Source organism: Somniosus microcephalus, chromosome 7 (assembly GCF_052327205.1).
Source record: "Somniosus microcephalus isolate GS21.2 chromosome 7, FLI_Smic_1.0, whole genome shotgun sequence".
Taxonomy (NCBI): Eukaryota; Metazoa; Chordata; class Chondrichthyes; order Squaliformes; family Somniosidae; genus Somniosus; species Somniosus microcephalus.
In genome coordinates this window covers 250813904-250833585 of record NC_140993.1, presented here as the reverse complement: position 1 = coordinate 250833585, position 19682 = coordinate 250813904, and the positions used below count along the sequence as shown (strand labels likewise).

At 46.6% G+C, this 19682-nt stretch overlaps 1 protein-coding gene across 3 annotated transcripts in view; it reads left to right on the top strand.

Annotated features, from left to right (window-relative positions):
* Positions 1-4657: 4657 nt before the first annotated feature.
* bloc1s5 (biogenesis of lysosomal organelles complex-1, subunit 5, muted) overlaps positions 4658-19682 on the top strand; it is a 29919-nt gene continuing 14894 nt past the window's right edge. The window contains exons 1-4 of one of the 3 annotated variants that reach the window (XM_085993605.1): positions 4658-4879; positions 5327-5409; positions 9595-9724; positions 13796-13854. In XM_085993605.1, coding sequence (XP_085849731.1) covers positions 4861-4879; positions 5327-5409; positions 9595-9724; positions 13796-13854 — 291 coding nt within the window. In that variant the 5' untranslated portion in view covers positions 4658-4860. The remainder of the gene's footprint in view (positions 4880-5326; positions 5410-9594; positions 9725-13795; positions 13855-19682) is intronic. The other 2 variants (XM_085993607.1, XM_085993606.1) reach the window with 2 other exon arrangements.

Here is a 19682-nt window from a genome sequence, read left to right as displayed (position 1 = left end):
ACCCTGTGTCATTTCATGGGTGCCGAAGTCCTGTGGCTTTTGCTGTATCTCTGCAGCTCCTCTTGCAGCTGCTTCGTATGATACAGCCATACTGAAAGCCTTGTCCAGTGTCAAATCTTTCTCAGAAAGTAGCCTTTTCTGTGTTCCTTCACTTAGGAGACCGCAGACGAATTTGTCTCGAAGAGAATCTGCCAGTCCTGCCCCGAATTGACAGTGCTTTGATAGCTTCCTTAATTCGGCGAGGTAATCAGCGTTACTTTCATTCTTGTGCTGATTCCTCTTGAAGAATTTGAATCGTTCCGCTATCAGCAGCGGTGTCGGGGTTTAAGTGCTCCTGTAGGGTATCAACAATCTCCTTAAAATTCTTGTCCTTTGGTTTGGCTAGAGTGATTAAGTTTTGTAACAGCCCGTATGTCCTTGCGCCCATTAGATTTAGAAGTACTGATGCCTTTTTATCATCTTCTATTTCATTTGCTGTGCAATATACCTCCACTCTTTCCACATATGTGGTCCAATCCTCTATATCATTATCGAAAGCATTAATATTGCCAGCCTTAGGCATCCTGAAAAAAAAATGGCGCTTCCCGCGCTTTCCTTTCTTCCTTGCAGAAAAAAAATGGCGCTTCCCGCGCTTTCCCGCCGCTGCTGCTGCTGACAACGCTGTTTTCCGCGGTTTTTATTTACAGGTGGAGACTCGTTCCCGCCGGACTCGCTGGGACTTTTCCCTCCCTCTGTTTGGTCCGAACGCCGACCTGCTTTGCAGCGCCGGCCGTCTCCCGAGTGCTCCCCCACTCTGTCTTTGTTTGCCTCCGCCTTCGCTGCTCGGCCCCGCTGCAGAGCCAGCCGATGGAGCCCCAGCCCGCCGCCCAGGAAGGATTATTGCAGTACCTGCCAGCAGCTCGGATAGCTGGTGAAACCACAGTTTTTTTTGGGTTTTTTTCTTTCTTGCTTTTCTTCGACTTTCGTCTGAGGAATCGATCTCCTTGAGGTGCTGCCGAATTGCAGGTAAGTCCGTTTCCAATTCGTTGCCACTGTTGTATCCGTGTGTTAATGGAGACACGGAAGGCAGGAGTTGGTTTTCACAGGTGTTTACTGAACAAAGTCTGGAGGTGAACTAACAGATACAACACAATATACAGGCTTATATAGCCCGAGTGGCCATTACCAGCATTACAGTACACAGGGGGCTCTTAAAGGCACATACACCACACCGGTGATGACTGCGCAACGGCTACAAAGATGGTCCCTTTTCCTAGGGGCACACCAATATGAAATCGAGTCTAAGGGCACGAAATAGCATGGAAACGCTGATGCCTGCTACTGCCTACTGCGGAGGAAGCACCAGCAGTGGATCCTGTCGAAATATTTCATTCGACTATAATTGAATGCTTGCCAGTAACTAACGCTGGTATAGCGAAGGAGACCCGAAATGACCCGACACTGTCTCGGGTATATGATTTGACGGTGAAGGGATGGCCAGCACATGGCGACTCACTGTTGCCAGCATTCTCATCCAGAAGAGAACAGCTGTCAGTATGCCAGGGGACCTTGATGTGTGGATCCCGAGTGGTAATTCCACCCAAGTTAAGGAAGAGAGTGCTCAATGAGCTTCACGAAGGTCATCTGGGAGGGGTGAAAATGAAAAGCCTTGCTAGGGCTTATGTGTGGTGGCCGGGGATCGATCAGCAAATCGAGGACCTGACAAAGAGCTGCTCAGGATGCCAGAAGGTCCAAAATGCACCACCACATGCCCCTCTACACCCATGGGAGTGGCCCTCATCTCCATGGCAACGGGTGCATGTTGATTTTGCTGGTCCATTCATGGACTCAATGTTTTTAATAGCCGTGGATGCGCACTCGAAATGGCCTGAGGTGATCAAAATGTCCTCCACCACCACGGAGAAAACTATTGCAGTCCTACGGACCATTTTTGCCAGGAACGGCTTGCCAGAGCAGATTTGCTCTGATAATGGACCACAGTTTGTGTCCGAAGAGTTTCGAAGATTTATGAAAAGGAATGGGGTAAGGCATTACACATCCGCCCCGTATCATCCAGCCACAAATGGATTGGCTGAGAGGTTCGTACAAACCTTTAAAAAAGCAGTAAAGGCCATGTGCGATGACGACATTCCACTGCAGCATAAGGTGGACAATTTCCTGTTAGCCTACAGAAATGCGACACATGCAGTCACCAACCAGGCCCCGGCCATGATGTTCTTTAACTGAAGGTTGAGATCTCGTCTGGATTTGCTCAGACCAAATGTACGAAGAGATGTTGAGAGTAAGCAATTCCAGCACATCAATGAGAAGCTGACAAGGAGCTTCAATGTAGGGCAACCAGTCTTGGCCCGCGACTACCGAACAGAGAAATGGCAACCAGGAACGATATGCACATGGCAGGGGCCACTAATGTACACAGTGGATGTTGGGGAGAACATTGTGAGACGCCATGCTGACCAGATGCTAGAGTCACAGGAACGAGTCAACCCCATGTCTCGGCCATACGTACCTGGTGAGGAACCCGACGTACAGGTCGCATCTACCTCAGAAACAATAGCATTGGAAGCTGATGAATCAACTGACGACAGGGTGCTAGAATCGCCTCCGCACCAAGAGCGAGACACTCGGGAAAGGCGTTATCCAGAAAGAATCAGGAAGCCTCCCCAGAGACTGAATATATGAATGGACTATTTGCATATAACATTGTATATTAAAAATGTTAATTGTTAAATGAGTATTATGGTACTGTTAATCTAAAAGGGGAGGAATTGTAATGTATGTAATGTATATATACCTTAAGGGAGAGAACTACTTTTTACAGCTCCTGTATACTGTAGTACCGGCAGTGACCACACCTGTATATAAACCCTGAGTAGTGATCTGTACAATTAGTTCTAGAGTAACCCTCATTCAGTAAACACCTGTTGAATCGTTCCCTGCTGTCTGTTGTCTGATTATTGAAGAACACAACATTAAGATACACGGACATAACAGTCAGCTAATAGAATAAGTAGAATTGGTGCTTGGGGTGGGGATCTCCTATCCACACGCCTGGTGGGGTGGTCCACACCCCTGGGGTCGACCCACCATTCTCCACCACATTACCAGGCCACGGGAGCCTTCTCTTTGCCAGATTTTCCATGCTTCCCTCCCCTCTGCTATTCTGCCGTAACCATTTACACCTCCTCTGGACCCATCTTTTGTCTCTTTACTTGTCCCATTACCCCCTTTTGCCGTGCACCATCATCCCTTTTGTCATTCAATTACTCCTGCCCTCCACTCTACCACCCTTTGTTCTTTGTTCCCCTCTCCCCCTTTCCCTACCTCTGTACTTGCTTAAAAACTGTTAACTCTCTAACTTCTTCCATTTCTGATGGAAGGTCATCGATGTGAAACGTTAACTCTGTCTCTCTCTTCACAGATGCTGCCTGACCCGCTGAGTGTTTTCCAGCCTTTTCTGTTTTTATTTTAGCTATTTGAATTACCCATTTTTAACTACCTTTTCAAAAGTAAGTATATGGAAAGCAAATGAGGGACTTGGGCAGCAATCTTTTCAAGAGCTGGAAATGGGCCTTCCATTGTGGGTCTCACCATTGTTGTGACCTCCAGGGTGTGATTTCCTCGGCTTCACACTGAGAAATCATCAGCTGTTGATGCGACTGCACTTTCAAGTAGTACAACAGCACTCGGAGCAGTGCTTGTGCGAAGAGGAATCAGGCAGCCTGAAGTGCACCAGAGCATTATCGGCTTGTGTAGATACAGGTACTGGCATGGATTAAATCAGAGGAGGAAGGGAAGAACAAGCGTTTGTAAAGGAAGTGCTGGCCCTTGGAAAAGTCACAACATTTGGTATCCCTCTCGACTTAGCAGCAACGAGACAATTAGCAACCCTCGTACTAATCCTGTCCCTCAATTTCAGGGTCCGTGAGAAGAAGTAGACAGCGCAATGAGGCATTGAATCTGCGACTGTCCTTAGCCGGCTCTGTTCTCCTTTCTTGTCCCATTTACCTTTGCAATTTGTCCATCTTTATGCACTTGAAGTGCCGTAATCTACAAGGCTACGGACCAAGAGCTGGAAAGTGGGATTAGGCTGGATAGCCCTTTCTCGGCCGGCGCGAAAACGATGGGTCGAATGGCCTCCTTCTGTGCCGTCAATTTCTAATGATTCTATAATTCTCTCTCTTACGGCATGTGATCATTGCCAAATACAATCTGCAGTGGACTCGCCACTAAAGAGAAAAGAGAGACTTGCATTTATATTGCTCCTTTCACAACCTCAGCACCTCCCAAATCGCTTTACAGCCAATTAAGTACTTTTTGAAGTGTAGTCACTGTTGTATTGTAGGAAAGGCGGCAGCCAATTTGCGCACAGCAAGCTCCCGCAAACAGCAATGAGATAATTATCAGATAATCTGCTTTTTCAGTGATGCTGATTGAGGGATAAATATTGGCCAGGCCAGTGGGGAGAACTCCCCTGCTCTTCTTCAAACAGTGTAAACTCTGATGCTGGGTCACAGGGAGTGAGGGAGACCCTGGCTGCCTCTCAATCTGTCGCCCCCTGCTGGCTGCCTGTGTGTACTGGCCGAGTGGGCGGTCCCTCCGCTCCTACCCAATCACCACGCTTGTACCTGTCACCAGGTTGAAGAGCCAATCAGTGAACCTCTTAGATAACCAGCCTTCCAGCGCAGGGAGGTTGTTGTTGTTGTTCAACCAGCGGCTTCAAAATAGCTGCAGCAACTGAAAGAGACAAAAAGCAACCGGTTCACTCAGTCCCTCGGGGGCCCGGGCGGGCGGTGCTGTAGGGGATCTTTCCTCACTGCCCCCGGGTTGGTGCAGGCGGACTCTGGACTGATCAGAGAGATGGAGCGGGCCCGGAGAGGTTAGAGCCTGGGGGGCGGATCGGGCTCCGGAGGGGAGTGTTGTTTTTCTGTGTCTCCACCCTCCCCCCTCCTTTCTGTGTCTCCCCCCTCCCCCCTCCTTTCTGTGTCTCCCCCCTCCCCCCTCCTTTCTGTGTCTCCCCCCCCCCCTTTCTGTGTCTTCCCCCCCCTTTCTGTGTCTTCCCCCCCCTTTCTGTGTCTTCCCCCCCCCTTTCTGTGTCTCCCCCCCCCCCCTTTCTGTGTCTTCCCCCCCCCCCTTTCTGTGTCTTCCCCCCCCTTTCTGTGTCTTCCCCCCCCCCCTTTCTGTGTCTCCCCCCCCCCCCTCCTCCCTTTCTGTGTCCCCCCTCCTCCCTTTCTGTGTCTCCCCCCCCCCCTTCTGTGTCTCCCCCCCTCCCTCCCTCTTTCAATATGTGAGCAGTCTGAATTTGCTGAAACTCTTATTTTTGCAGACTTGAGTGAGATTCATGCCAGGCTGTTTGACCATAGGCCCATCATCCAGGCAGAGATTCGCTTTTTTGTTAAAGAGTTTGAGGTCAGTATTTTTCCAGGAAGGACGGGTGAACAGTATGTGTCGAAAAAGTACATACTTTCTGTACCTGTTTTCAGCCTCTGTTAATTGCTGGCTGTGTTTTTACACTTCTCTTTGTTACTGTCATAAGATTGTGCAGTTGATAACCTGCAGTACAGCACTTGCTTGCTTTTCCCTAATGATGTTGATGTCTCTGCACCTCCCTTTTGTTTTTTTCACTGAGCCTGTTGTGCACTCTGTTTGGCTGTTCCCCGAGCACGTATCTTCCCCCCGAGAGGTGACATAAGAACATAAGAAATAGGAGCAGGAGTAGGCCAATCGGCCCCTCGAGCCTGCTCCGCCATTCAATAAGATCATGGCTGATCTGATCCTAACCGCCAATCCACTATCACAGAACCATCTCCTGAATCTAACAGAATTAGACACACGAAATAGGAGCAGGATCAGGCTACACGGCCCCTGGGCCTGCTCCGCTACCCATAGGGCCATGACTGATCCGAACCTAGACTCATGTCCAAATTCCTGCCTGCTCCCCGTAACCCTTAATTCCCTTTACTTCTAGGAAACTGTCTATTTCTGTTTTAAATTTATGTAATGATGTAGCTTCTACAGCTTTTTGGGGCAGCATATTCCATGGACCTACCACCCTCTGAGTGAAGTAGTTCCTCCTCATCTCAGTTTTGAAAGAGCAGCCCCTTATTCTAAGACTATGCCCCCTAGTTCTAGTTTCACCCATCATCGGGAACATCTTCCCCGCATCCACCCGATCCAACCCCTTCACAATCTTATATGTTTCAATAAGATCGCCTCTCATTCTTCTGAACTCCAATGAGTAGAGTCCCAATCTACTCAACCTCCCCTCATATGTCCATCCCCTCATCCCCAGGATTAACCGAGTGAACCTTCTTTGTACTGACTCGAGAGCAAGTATGTCCTTTCTTAAGTATGGACACCAAAACTGTATGCAGTATTCCAGGTGCGGTCTCACCAATACCTTGTACAACTGAAGCAATACCTCCCTATTTTTATATTCTATCCCCCTAGCAATGAAAGCCAACATTCCATTGGCCTTCTTAATCACTTGCTGCACCTGCAGCATACTAACCTTTTGAGTTTTGTGCACCAGGACCCCCAGATCCCTTTGTACTTCAGTACTTTCCAGTTTCTTGCCATTAAGATAATAAGGGGAAACTTTTTTATGCAACGAGTGGTTAGGATTTGCAATGCACTGCCTGATAGGGTGGTGGATACAGATTCAATAGTAGCCTTCAAAAGGGAATTAAATAAATAGTTGAAGGAGAAAAAAATTGCAGGGCTATGGGGAAAGAGCGGGGGAGTGGGACTAACTGGATTGCTCTTCGAAAGAGCCGGTGCAGACTGGATGGGCTGAATAGCGGCCTCCTGTGCTGTACTATTCTATGATTCACCAACTACCTCGCCATTGGCTCCTGGTGACTTTTGCTCTGCATGCTGCTTGGGAGCTAATTTCTCCAACCTCCTCCCCTGACCCCCAGCACCTGTTCAATCACCACCTCTTTCTGTGATGCTTTCCAGAATCTTTCTCCTCTTCTCCCCCTGGCCCCCTTAACAAAAGTCTTCCTGTTTGCCTATTCATTCCATCACTTGGCCAAATTGATGATGTAGTTATGGTGTGCTCTTCATTGCCAAGTCATGCCTTATTCCCCTGGTGCCTTCTCCTCATTCAAGTGCATCATTCTCCCATCACTCATGTCTCTCCTTTTAAAGTTCTTGCTTCCTGCCCTCCCAAGCCCCACGGGACTTCCTTCTCTCATCCCTTCGTATCTACATTCAGCAACTCTTCATGCTCGGTGATTCAACTTGCTCATCAACTTCTGCAGCCCTCACTCCTCAATTTTGTCTTCATAAAACTCCCACACTTGTATCCTTGGCCATTCCTTCACCTCTATTGCTCGTGGCTCCATATACTGACGAGGTTCTTTCTGACCTTGCCTCTTTTACCATCCCCATCCCTTGCCTGTGAAAACACACTTCCCCTCGCTCAATATCAAACTTATTATCCAACTTCCAACTCCATACAAAAGCAAAATACTGCTGGAAATCTGAAAATGCTGGGGATCAGCAGGTCAGGCATCATCTGTGGAGAGAGAAACTGAGTTAATGTTTCAGGTCGACCTTTCGTCAGAACTCAATAGTCTTGTGACACGAGTGAGCTGGAGTTAGCTGCGTTTTCCACGGCATCTCTCTTACTGAAATGTAGAGAAGAGAAAGAGGTAAAAGCTGCTGGTAGACGTGGCATTTGGAGTTGGGTCCAGGCCTATGAAAGTGAAGAGAACCAGCAAACTGAGGAAGTGGAATGGGGTTCTGGGGCATTTTACCCTCTGCATATCGCTGTAACATCAGCCATAGAGAACAAAACTGACTCGAGCCCACGGTCACAAGTTTTGTGCGGTGTAGGACATGGACGTGGAAGGAGCAATAAAGGGATCCTTGCAGCTTGTTCTGAACGCAGTCATTAGCATAAGGCAGGGCGTGCTGGCCACCTTTTTTAATTGGTATCCACTTGAGTTTGAAGCATACACTTGGGACTCTACCGAAGAGACTTCAAAGCTTCCCCCCCGCCCCACTGGGCCAATGCCTCACTTAATGTACTAAACCATACAGACCAACGTGTCCCAGGTTCGAGTCTAGGTCTGTGCTGCGTTGGGTGATCTGAACTGGGGCAGTAGTTGGGATACAACACTGGGTGCGATCGTTCTTGGTTAGGGAGGAGTTTGTCCTCCCTGGTTGCGATCCAGCAGCTTCACCTGGAAATTGTGGATGTGTCGATATCTTGAGGACAGGGTCTGACTTGCCTGCGATGCCCTCTTGGTGGAATAGCCTCCCAATAGTTGTTATTTACACATACACGTGTGTATAAAAAAAAAAAAAGCCATTTAGACATGCTACCAGCAAGTGATTGGTGACCACAGCAAGATTGAGCTTCAGAAGGAAATAAAATTGTGTTTTTGAGCCAAAGGAGAAGGACCAAAAATGCTATTTTTTTCAGTAAGAAATTGTCCTAAAAAGGGAAGAATTAGATGGAACACCAGGGTAAGCACTTAAAACTGAAAGTGTTTTAAGGGGGGAGGAGGGAGATACAGAAAGACACCAGCTGGACCCCGGACCCCGATCCGCCCCCCATGTGTTGCTGAAGCAGGCTTTCCTCTATATACCCCCATGGAGGCCACATACTAATCATACAATGATTCAGCACTGAAGGAGGCCATTCAGCCCATCGTGCCTGTGCCGGCTCTTTGGTGGAGCTGTCCAATTAGTCTCACTCCCCTGCTCTTTCCTCATAGCCCTGTAATTTTTTTCCCTTCAAGTATTTATCCAATTCCCTTTTGAAAGCCACTATTTGAATCTGTTTCCACCACCCTTTCAGGCAGTGCATTCCAGATCATAACATGCTACGTTTATATTAAAAAAAAAAGTTCCCTCATGTCATCTCTGGTTCTTTTGCCAATCACTTTAAATCTGTGTCCTCTAGTTACTGACCCTTCTGTCACTGGTGTGAAGTTTAGGGTATTTAGCGACTGCAGTGTGTACCACCTACACGATGCACTGCAGCAACTCGCCAAGGCTTCTTCGGCTGCACCTCCCAAACCCGCGACTTCTGCTACCTCGAAGGACAAGGGCAGCAGGCGCATGGGAACACCACCACCTCCAAGTCTCACGCCATTCTGACTTAGAAATATATCGGCCGTTCCTCCATCGTCGCTGGTTCAAAATCCTGGAACACCCTCCCTAACGGCACTGTGGGAGTACCTTCACCACAAGGACTGCAGCGGTTTAAGGCAGCCTTCTCGGGGGCAATTAGGGATGAGGGACACCCACATCCCATGAATGAATAAAAAAATTTTTTTTTTAATTGTGAAGTATGAACAATAATTGCTTTTGGCCACAAATTACCCCAATCATTTATGAATGTAACAATACTCAGCCTTTCATTTTGTCTTCAGAAATGTTTTTTTCAAATGGTTTTACTTTATATTCCTATAGTGCTGCGATGGTGTTTCACACGCCTCCCTGTGCGTTCCAGCATCGATTGCAACCTGCCTTCATTGTGTTTGTTGCGCAAGCAATCCGAAGTAAGATTGTATTTTTATCTGTTCTAAAAAGTAAGCAAAGTTTTTACATCTTATCGCTTTTTTTTTTAATCAAAAGGAGAAGCGTGGCTTTCGAGAGAAAAAGGGGCTGGAAAACGTGAACAGTCTGATGGTGGAGCTCCACGACCAGACCCTTCCCAAGGCCCTCGAGCCGTTGAGCAGCAACATTCCGAGCATTTTTGCCAGGCGTAAGTTTACAAATTTTAACGGGATATATATTTTGTAACTTAAACATTGTGAGAGGTTTTGATAAGAGTAAATAGGGAGAAGCTGTTTCTCGTGGCAGAATGGTCAGTAACCAGAGGACACAGATTTAAGGTGATTGGCAAAAGAACCAGAGGGACGATGAAGAGAATATTTTGTTATGCAGCCAGCTGTTGTAATCTGGAATCCACTGCCTGAAAGGTTGGTGGAAGCAGATTCAGTAGTAACTTTCAAAAGAGAATTGGATAAGATTTGCAAGGGTGTGGGTCTAATTGGATAGCTCTTTTAAAGAGCTAGCACTGGCACGATGGGCTGAATGGCCTCCTGTGCTGTATCATTCTATGATCATCTACCCAGCACAGTGACATTTGGGGGAGGGCGGGAGTCAGGGACGTTTACCACATCTGTTGAGCTGTGTTTGAACTCCGATCCCAGAGATGATAGGCTAACTGTCTAATCCACTGTATCGTCCAGTCCCGTTTGTGACTTTCTCCTTTACTTCATGGGAGATGTTTGAATTCTTTTGCTGTAAAACTTCGCTGGGACTAGCTGGAGGTCTGGAGCACAAACTCTCCTAAGCACCGATAACTGCTTGGCTGATCCTTTGCAGTTCCCATCCGTGCACGCCTTATTCGAACAGCATGCAGCTGAAGAGAGAATTGCTACCTAGCTGCAAAGGTTACCAGACTCGGAGATATGCCGGATGTCACTGGAGAGGTTCGCTGTGTGGACAATTTTCCAGCACGTCCATTTTGCTGCTGACATACTCCAATAAATAAGGTCTGCACTCTGACTCCCAGAGACATTGAGAGGGCTCTACAGAATGGACTGGTTCCATCTGATCTCCCCTCCAGTCAACTAGAATTTCTCACTCTCTCCTCTCCCCACCACTTGGGCACCTCTGATAATTTGGGCTGCCTTTTGGAAATGCTCTCCACGCTGTTCGACTCTCGGTGGAGGGACTTCCTGTACTCTGTATTGTTGCCCCGTCTCCCTTTTTTGCCAGGATACCTCTGGTCAGTAGGCTGCACCATCTGTCAAGACTGAGGCTCTGTGCTTGGGTATTTTTCAGAGCACCACTGTGGACCAGGGGTGGAGACATGCTGTATATGCAACGAATAATTGGTAGTTTACCATGCCTGATATGCAGGGGACAGCAAGACAATGTTCCACGTGGGTAGGCAGTGACGGGTTGCAGTCGCTAGGGGCAGCTTATCAACTTTTGGCCACACCCCTTGCTAGCATTTTTGATCATCAAGTGCAGAAGCTGAGCAGATCAGTGCACTTCCCTTTGGGAGCCATTCCATGGCTTGGTTAAGTTGGTCTTTGGTGAAGAAGGAGGCCTCTACATCTGCATCTTCTGCTGCCCCTCTGCATTCTCCTTTCCTCCCCTTCACTGCCTCCTTACCCTTTGCCTTGCCATTTCCCTCGTACCACCTAACTTTCTCTTTGTCGCGTTCCCATTCCTCCTCCTTGATGTATCCTTTGCCATCTCCTGCTACCCTCTCCCTGCGCCCTGCCTCCTTCTGTCTGTTCTTTCTTGTTGCACTTTACCCACTCCTGCTTTACCTCTTCCCTCAAAATTCCCGTCCCCCTGCCGAATCATTCCCATTTTCCCGATCGCCGCCCTCGATCTCCCCGCATGCCTCTAATCCACCACCGTTTCACTCATTCCCTCCCTCAGTCACACAGTAGCTAGCTAGCTTTGTGTGAGTTCATTCAGTGATGGTAAGGCAATATGCTCACTGGCAAAGTTTTGTTTGTTCAAAGTTGAATCCTACACACTGCTAACTACAGTGACTAATGTGTGATCTACATTGCTTCTATTGATTGATGTGGCCGAGGTTGATTTTTGCATTCCACCGTGCTGCCCTTCTCCATTTTCTCAGGCCTCTTAACTTGTTCTTCCCAATGTCACCCAACCATCCTTCAATTGGGTATCAGCGGACTAGTGTCTAATGGCACCAGGTGCGGTTTTGTTATCGGAGTCTCGAGCATTAGAAGCAGAGGCCCACTCAAGTACTTCAGTGGAGAAAGCAAATACATGGGATTCTCTGCTGTTCTTTAAACTACTGGACCATTTTCTATCCATGTCTCCTAACTCCCCCTTCCGTTTCAGTTACTGAGCAAAAGAAATGATTGTTTTTAATTTTTTCCAAAGGTGTGACAATTACACAGCACTATCTAGTAGAGTCACACTCACAGCCAAGGGTTACAGAAATGTGGACATTTTTAGAATGGCATTTTCCATAGTGGAACTTGCATACTTAATATATTACTAGCCAATCTCCTGTGGGATTGTACATGGGTATCAGGAGTGAAGTTAGGAAACACTTCTACATGCAAAGGGTGGTAGAAGTTTGGAACTCTTTTCCGCAAACGGCAATTGATGCTAGATCAATTATTAATTTTAAATCTGAGATTGAAGAGTTTCGTTAACCAAAGGTAAGAAAGACTTGCATTTCTCTAGCGTCTTTCACGACCACCGGACGTCCCAAAGCGCTTTACAGCCAATGAAGTACTTTTTGAAATGTAGTCACTGTTGTAATGTAGGAAACGTGGCAGCCAATTTGCGCACAGCAAGCTCCCATAAACAGCAATGTGATAATAACCAGGTATTCTATTTTTAGTGATGTTGGTTGAGGGATAAATTTTGGCCCTGGACACCGGGGATAACTCCTCTGCTCCTCTTCGAAATAGCACCATGGGATCTTTTACATTCACCTGAGAGCAGTTTAACGTCTCATCCAAAAGACAGCACCTCTGACAGTGCAGCACTCCCTCAGCACTGCACTGGAGCATCAGCCTAGATTTTTGTGCTCAAGTCTCTGGAGTGGGACTTGAACCCACAACCTTCTGACTCAGTGCTACCAACTGAACCACGGTTGACGCAGTTGGCCTTTCTTTCCCCAGGCTGAAGGGAGGGGTGGAGGAATTGGCTTGGATTTTCACTCGTGCTTGTAGTCCAGTGACTACATTTGTAAATCGCACATGTGAATGTCAGAAGAATGAATCGGCGTTAGCTGTGATATCCTCCTCTGGAGTTCCTATGCTTGGATAAGAACATAAGAAACAAGAGCAGGAGTAGGCCATAAGGCCCCTCGAGCCTGCGCCGCCATTCAAAGATCATGGCTGATCATCGACCTCAACTCCCACTTTCCCGCCCGATCTCCATATCCCTAGAGTCCAAAAATCTATCTATCTCGGCCTTGAATATACTCAAAGACTCAGCATCCACAGCCCTCTGGGGCAGAGAATTCCAAAGATTCACAACCCTCTGAGTGAAGAAATTCCTCCTCATTTCAGTCTTAAATGGCCGACCCCTTATCCTGAGACTATGCCCCCTAGTTCTAGACACTCCAGCCAGGGGAAACAACCTCGCAGCATCTACCCTGTCAATCCCCTTCAGAATCTTGTATGTTTCAATGAGATCACCTCTCATTCTTCTAAACTCCAGAGAGTATCGGCCCATTCTACACAATCTCTCATCATAGGACAACCCTCTCATCCCAGGAATCAATCTAGTGAACCTTTGTTGCACCGCCTCTAAGGCAAGTATATCCTTCCTTAGATAAGGAGACCAAAACTGTGCACAGTACTCCAGGTGTGGTCTCACCAAGGCCCTGTACAATTGTAGCAAGGCTTCCTTACTCTTATACTCCAACCCCCTTGCAATAAAGGCCAACATGCCATTTGCCTTCCTTATTGCTTGCTGTACCTGCATGCTAACTTTCTGTGTTTCTTGCACGAGGACACCCAGATCTCTCTGAGCACCAACATTTGAAAGTTTCTCACCATTTAAAAAATATTCTGTGTTTCTATTCTTCCTCCCTTGCACATGAAGAATAAACGGTTGGGTGAATTACAGGAGGCCTGCTTTCACCCCTGGTACTATACAGAGCGAGAGTTGCTGCGTATCCTATGTCAATACATGCCAGTGTGAAAAGTAGCCTCGTATGTTTCAATGACTGCCGTCTTGCTGAACATAAATCTCACTCCTAACATTTCCCCAATGCTGACTGTTCAGACTATTTTGTGCTTTGGGTTTTTTTCAGTGGAAGCTGCAGGCCGCATTACGAACAGAATCCAGCAGAGGGAGCAGGAGGCAGATCAGGTCAGTGTTCCAGCCTCACGCACTCAACAAGTCCTTTCCGCACCCAAAAGCTTTGCTGAATGAGAATGTCGGCACCCCCCACACCTGCCACAGTTAGCAGGGTGGCCTCGCCCAGTTTTCACAGTTGTTCCTTATTTAATTGCGCTACTGCAGTCTGAATATTTTTGAGTGGTTTTCTTGCGCCGGAGTTTCTGCATGGCAGGATAGATTCCAGAACATTGGTGGAAACACACAACGGCTCCCCACGCGTAGCTGTTCTAACATCTCCATCACCACTTTAGTATTTCAGGCCAAGGATCTTCCCAGCTGTTACAGAAAGGTCCATACAGGCTTGCAGTGGACAATGTGCATTGTTGGCCTCCACTGGCAGGCTGAGCACGGTCAGCTCACGGGCCCTGGAAACATAACATAAGAATTAGGAGCAGGAGTAGGCCATACGGCCCCTCGAGCCTGCTCCGCCATTCAATAAGATCATGGCTGATCATTGACCTCGATTCCACTTTCCCGCCCGATCCCCATATCCCTTGATTCCCCATGCCTCCTGATTTGTAATAGCCAAAGTCAAGGTTGCACTCAGCAGCGTCAATGCAGTATAAATGTAGCATCAATCTCTGAGCCAACTGTTCGCACACCAAGAATCGCATTGCTGTAATGGAATTTTGATATATGGGCAATCCAATTTCCATTGAAAGAAGACTTGGTTTGTTTATTCACACGGAACAATCTCGCAGCAACAATGATTTAAACACTGCACTACTCCAAGGCAAATCAAAATTTATCATCCTTCCCACACCAAAGGGCATATACCGGTCATCGTCAGTCTGCTTAAGACGTAGCTAAGGAAATTAAGTAAATTAGAATAGTTTCATTTCTCAAATGAGTTTACATAGAATGTACAGCACAGAAACGGGCCATTCGGCCCAACTGGCCCATGTCGGTGTTTCTGCTCCACACCAGCCTCCTCCCACCCCTCTTCATCTAACCCTATCAGCATAACCCTCTATTCCTTTCTCCCTCATGTGTTTATCTAGCTCCCCCTTAAATGTATCTCTGCTATTCGCCTCGACTACTCCCTGTGGTAGCGAGTTCCACATTCTCACCACTCTCTGGGTAAAGAAGTTTCTCCTGAATTTCTTGCTGGATTTATTAGTGACTATCTTGTATTGATCACCCCTAGTTTTGGATTCCCACCAAGTGGAAACATTTTCTATACCTCTACCCTATCGAACCCCTCCATAATTTTAAAGACCTCTATTGGGTCACTCCTCAGCCTTCTCTCTTCTCGATAAGAGCTCCAGCCTGTTCAGTCTTTCCTGATAGTTTAGTTTTGTTGACTTGCCAGCTTCCTGTGAGTGTCACAGGTGCTTTATTTCATTGTCAGTTCTATTGGCCAACTTTATTCGGTGTCATCTATGGGTAGGCCAAATCTCTCTATATTGGGAATGTAGGGAGGAGATTAAACATCTCCTGTGTATATTGTGCAAAGCTTTAGCAAGTGATTTTCAATCTCGAGCATTTATGGTTTTTAAAAGTAAATTGATGTGTGCCAGTTTTGAAATCACTTACTGTACTTGAAACCTGCAAGCTTTTCATAGAATCGTAGAAGTTTATGGCACAGGAGGAGGCCATTCGGCCCATCGTGTCTGTGCCGGCCAGAAAAGAGCTATCCAGCCTAATCCCACTTTCCAGCTCTTGGTCCCTAGCCCTGTAGGTTACAGTGCTTCAAGTGCACATCCAAGCACTTTTTAAATGTGATGAGGGTTTCTGCCTCTACCACCCTTTCAGGCAGTGAGTTCCAGACCCCACTGCCCTCTGGGTGATAAAAAATGTCTCCTAAACGCCCCTCTAATCCTTCTACCAATTGCTTTAAATCTAGAGGTTATTGACCTCTCCGCAAGGGGAAATAGGTGCTTCCTATCCACTCTATCTAGGCCCCTCATCATATTATACACCTCAATTAAGTCTCCCCTCAGCCTCCTCAGTTCCAAACAAAACAACCCCAGCCTATCCAATCTTTCCTCGTAGCTAAAATTCTCCAGTCCTGGCAACATCCTCGTAAATCTCCTCTGTACCTTCTCTAGTGCAATCACATCTTTCCTGTAATGTGGTGACCAGAACTGTGTGCAGTATTCTAGCTGTGGCTTAACTAGTGTTTTATACAGTTCTAGCATAACCCCCCCCTGCTCTTGTATTCTATTCCTTGGCTAATAAAGGAAAACATCCGTATGCCTTCTTAACCACCTTGTCTACCTTCAGGGATCTGTGGACCTGCACGCCAAGGTCCCTCTGTTCCTCTACGCTTCTCAGTGTCCTACCATTTATTGTGTATTCCCTTCCCTTGTTAGCCCTCCCCAAATGCATTACCTCACGCTACTTTTATTTTCTTGAGGGTGGTTTAAATATTTTCTCAAAGAAGGGCATTCAGGTGGAGGAACTTTTTGAGAAAGGGAAAGCTTTATATTGAAAGCAGTTCACATCATATGCAAGATTTACAGAGTGCAAGACAATGGAATGCAATGGGAGACCCCTGTATTCTGATTTGTTACATGGTCAGTAGTGGCAGTGACCAAAACTGTTCGTGGTCTGCTGTGCTGCAACATACCTGTCATCAGTAGTCTTAAAAATAAATATTCAAAATGCAAGTATAGTAAAACCTTTGTCCTCCATTTATATGTGGAAGCCATAGGTCCATTAAAGTGTGACTTACAGTATCAAAGTTTTACAATTAAATATTTACAGCAAAAATAAGCTTGGTAATTCTTTTTTGATGTCTAATTGGACATGTTCTCCTTGGAGCAGAGGAGGTTAAGGGGAGATTTAATAGAAGCATTCAAAATCATGAAGGTTTTTGATAGAGTAAATATGGAGAAACTGTTTCCACTGGCAATGAGGGTCAGTAACCAAAGGACAATGATGTAAGGTAATTGGCAAAAGAACCAGAGGGGAGATGAGAATATTTATGTTGCGATCTGGAACGCACAGCCTGAGAGGGTAGTGGAAACAGATTCAATAGTAACTTTCAAAAGGGAATTGGATAAATACTTGTAAAGGAAAAAATTGCACAGTTATTAGGAAAGAGCAGGGGAGTGGGACTAATTGGATAGCTCTCTCAAAGAGCCAGCACAGGCACGATGGGCCGAATAGCCTCCTTCTGTGCTGTATGATTCTATGATCTCTTGAGGCTGGCAGCTGCTGTTCCAGTGGGATCCTGCGGTAAATCGTCACTGTTTGATCCCCTGGTGTCCAGGATGAGCAGGTCAAAAGACCTTGTTGATATGCTAGGCCTTGCAAAATGCCGTACATAAGGCTGTGATATTTCAGATTGCTGGGCAGAGAGAGAGTCTGACTGCTTGTCCAAGATTAGATATTTGTGGCCTTGGAGCACCACTACGGTTCACTGGATGCATTCTGTGACTAGATGACTTGATAAGAACCACATGATTTCAACAGACCCAATTAATTATGACTTCATAGCTGGCAACTTTTAATGTTTCCTGCTGATGGTCAGCATTTGGAGGGCCCAGCCACAGTGTTAGTGTCAGCACCAACTAGGATCGAGTCCAGCTGCTAATGCACCAGATTGAGTCCTTGCACTCCCCTCATCACTGCTCCTAGTACTAATGGCAGAGACTGTGGCTTCTCTGTACTGTAGATGGAGACTCGCAAGGACAGGAGATGCTGTCTACTGTGCTGAGAAAGGATGGGGAGGGATGTGTGGCCTGGTCCATTAGCAGCGGGACTGACTGGGTGAGGGCTTAAAGAATGATTAGGAAATGGATGGTATTGAAGGGAAGGGAACCAAACAGCAGCTGGGAGTGGTGGTTATGGTGGGAAGAGGGGAGAAGGAGAAAGCGGCGATGGGGAGGTAGAGTGCTAGAATTAACAGACTGGAGAGGGAGAGTACTAGCACGAAGTTGTGGGGTGGAGTTATGAAGAGTGCTAGCTCGAAAAGCAACACCAATTTTGTGCTTCCCTTCATCCAGATTTCCCTTTCAGGCTATCATGTACTTGAGGTTCATTCCTCCAATACAGGTGAAGGAATGCTTAATGTCTACAAAGTCTATGTAACTACTTGTCATGGGAGGGTCAATCTTGAATTGGGGGGCGGGGTGGGGGCTGGGTCAGCTTTCACTAGTTTTTTAGGCTAGTATGTACAGGAAACTTTTTTTTATCCGGCAGCAATGGGACTGGCGTGGTGCCGGTTTATCAAAGTCCGGATTACAGAGAGGTATAGTAAAAGGTACGAGAGCCCCATACACGGCCACAGATCCAGGTGCAGGAACCCCAGCCACAAGATCCAGACGTCCCTGTTGCATAGCAACAGGTGCAGGAACCCCAGTTACACGGCCACAGATCCAGGAACGGCCGCTAATATGAAGTAAAACTTACCTGAACCTACTCCTGAGTTTTGCCGGTTAAGAGATTTCTGGTTATTTAGGTGCTGGTAAATTGAGAGTTTCCTGTATAGACCTTCTTTCCCAAAGAGCTACTTGTTGGGGAAAAATAGCTGGTGGCCTTCTTTCTGCAAGGGGAAGTACGATTGACTTGGTAGAACTGTCCATTTTATATGAGAAGCCCAATTAAATGTGCACTTTATCAGAATCCTGATTTATTTTTTTTCCACTGTCAAATATTCTCATTAAATGCAGTTTTAAAATGCATCGTTTGTAGAGCTTTTCCCCAGCTTTTCATGATGGGTTTTTCACTTGCCTTAAGTGCACTGATTCTCACTTCAGCCCATTGTTCATACATTTTAAGACCAACTAATAGTGTTAATCACTGCCAATTTACCGAGATACCCGGTATCTTTAAAGTCTGGTTGACAGCTTATGGTAAATTCAGTCACATTGGCTACTGGACAATTGCTTTGAGATACGACAAAACAAAAAAACTGCAGATGCTGGAAATCCGAAAGCGAACGTGTTGGAAACTCTCGGCGGGTCTGTCAGCCTCTGGAGAGAATGGATGAGTTAATGTTTCAGCTGTGGGCCTCTTGGTCAGAACTCCAAATGCTAGAAATCTGGGGGGGAAAAACAGAAATTGCTGAAAATGCACAGCAAGTCTGTCTATCTATAAAGGGGATGATTTGTGTGTGTACACTTCATCAGAACTATCTATTTGGTACAGATGATGAGTGACCTATGCATTCCCAGCATTTTCTGTTTTTAATGTCAGAAATAGATAGGCACTGTCATCTCAGTAGTGGGCTGCGAGCTGCCCTGAATGAACTTGTAACTAACTCGTTTGACTTCGGAGACATGCAAACAAAAAGCCACCGTTTTGATGCCTGGTCTGCGAGGAAGGAGGGAGCCTCTCCTTGTGCTCTTGCTCCACCACTCCCCTGAGAGGTGCCCCCACCATCCCACTCTGCTCATCAAAAACCTAATTCACAGACCTGTTGTATAATTCCAGGAATTTGCAGTTTTCTCACTACTTTTTAAGGTGTCTCGCTGTGTTTTTCTTAAAAATGAGGACTTTTCATTTGCATCGTTCTGCATGTTTTTTTTAAGCACCTGGTTTTTATATCCCTTGTACTTGTAAGCAAAATGTTGATTTCAATGGCTGATGAGTTACGTGTACAGCTGAGTTAAGTACATGATTTTAGCTGGTAACATGTGCATTGAAGTGTGCTTTACTATACATAGTCTATTTAAATAAAGTTGCTTTGTGTGTTACATAAGAACATAAGAAGCAGTAGTAGGTCATACAGCCCCTCGGGCCTGCTCCGCCATTCAATAGGATCATGGCTGATCCGAATCTAGACTCACGTCCACTTCCCTGCCCCCTCCCCGTAACCCCTAATTCCCTTGTCTGCTAGGAAACTGTCT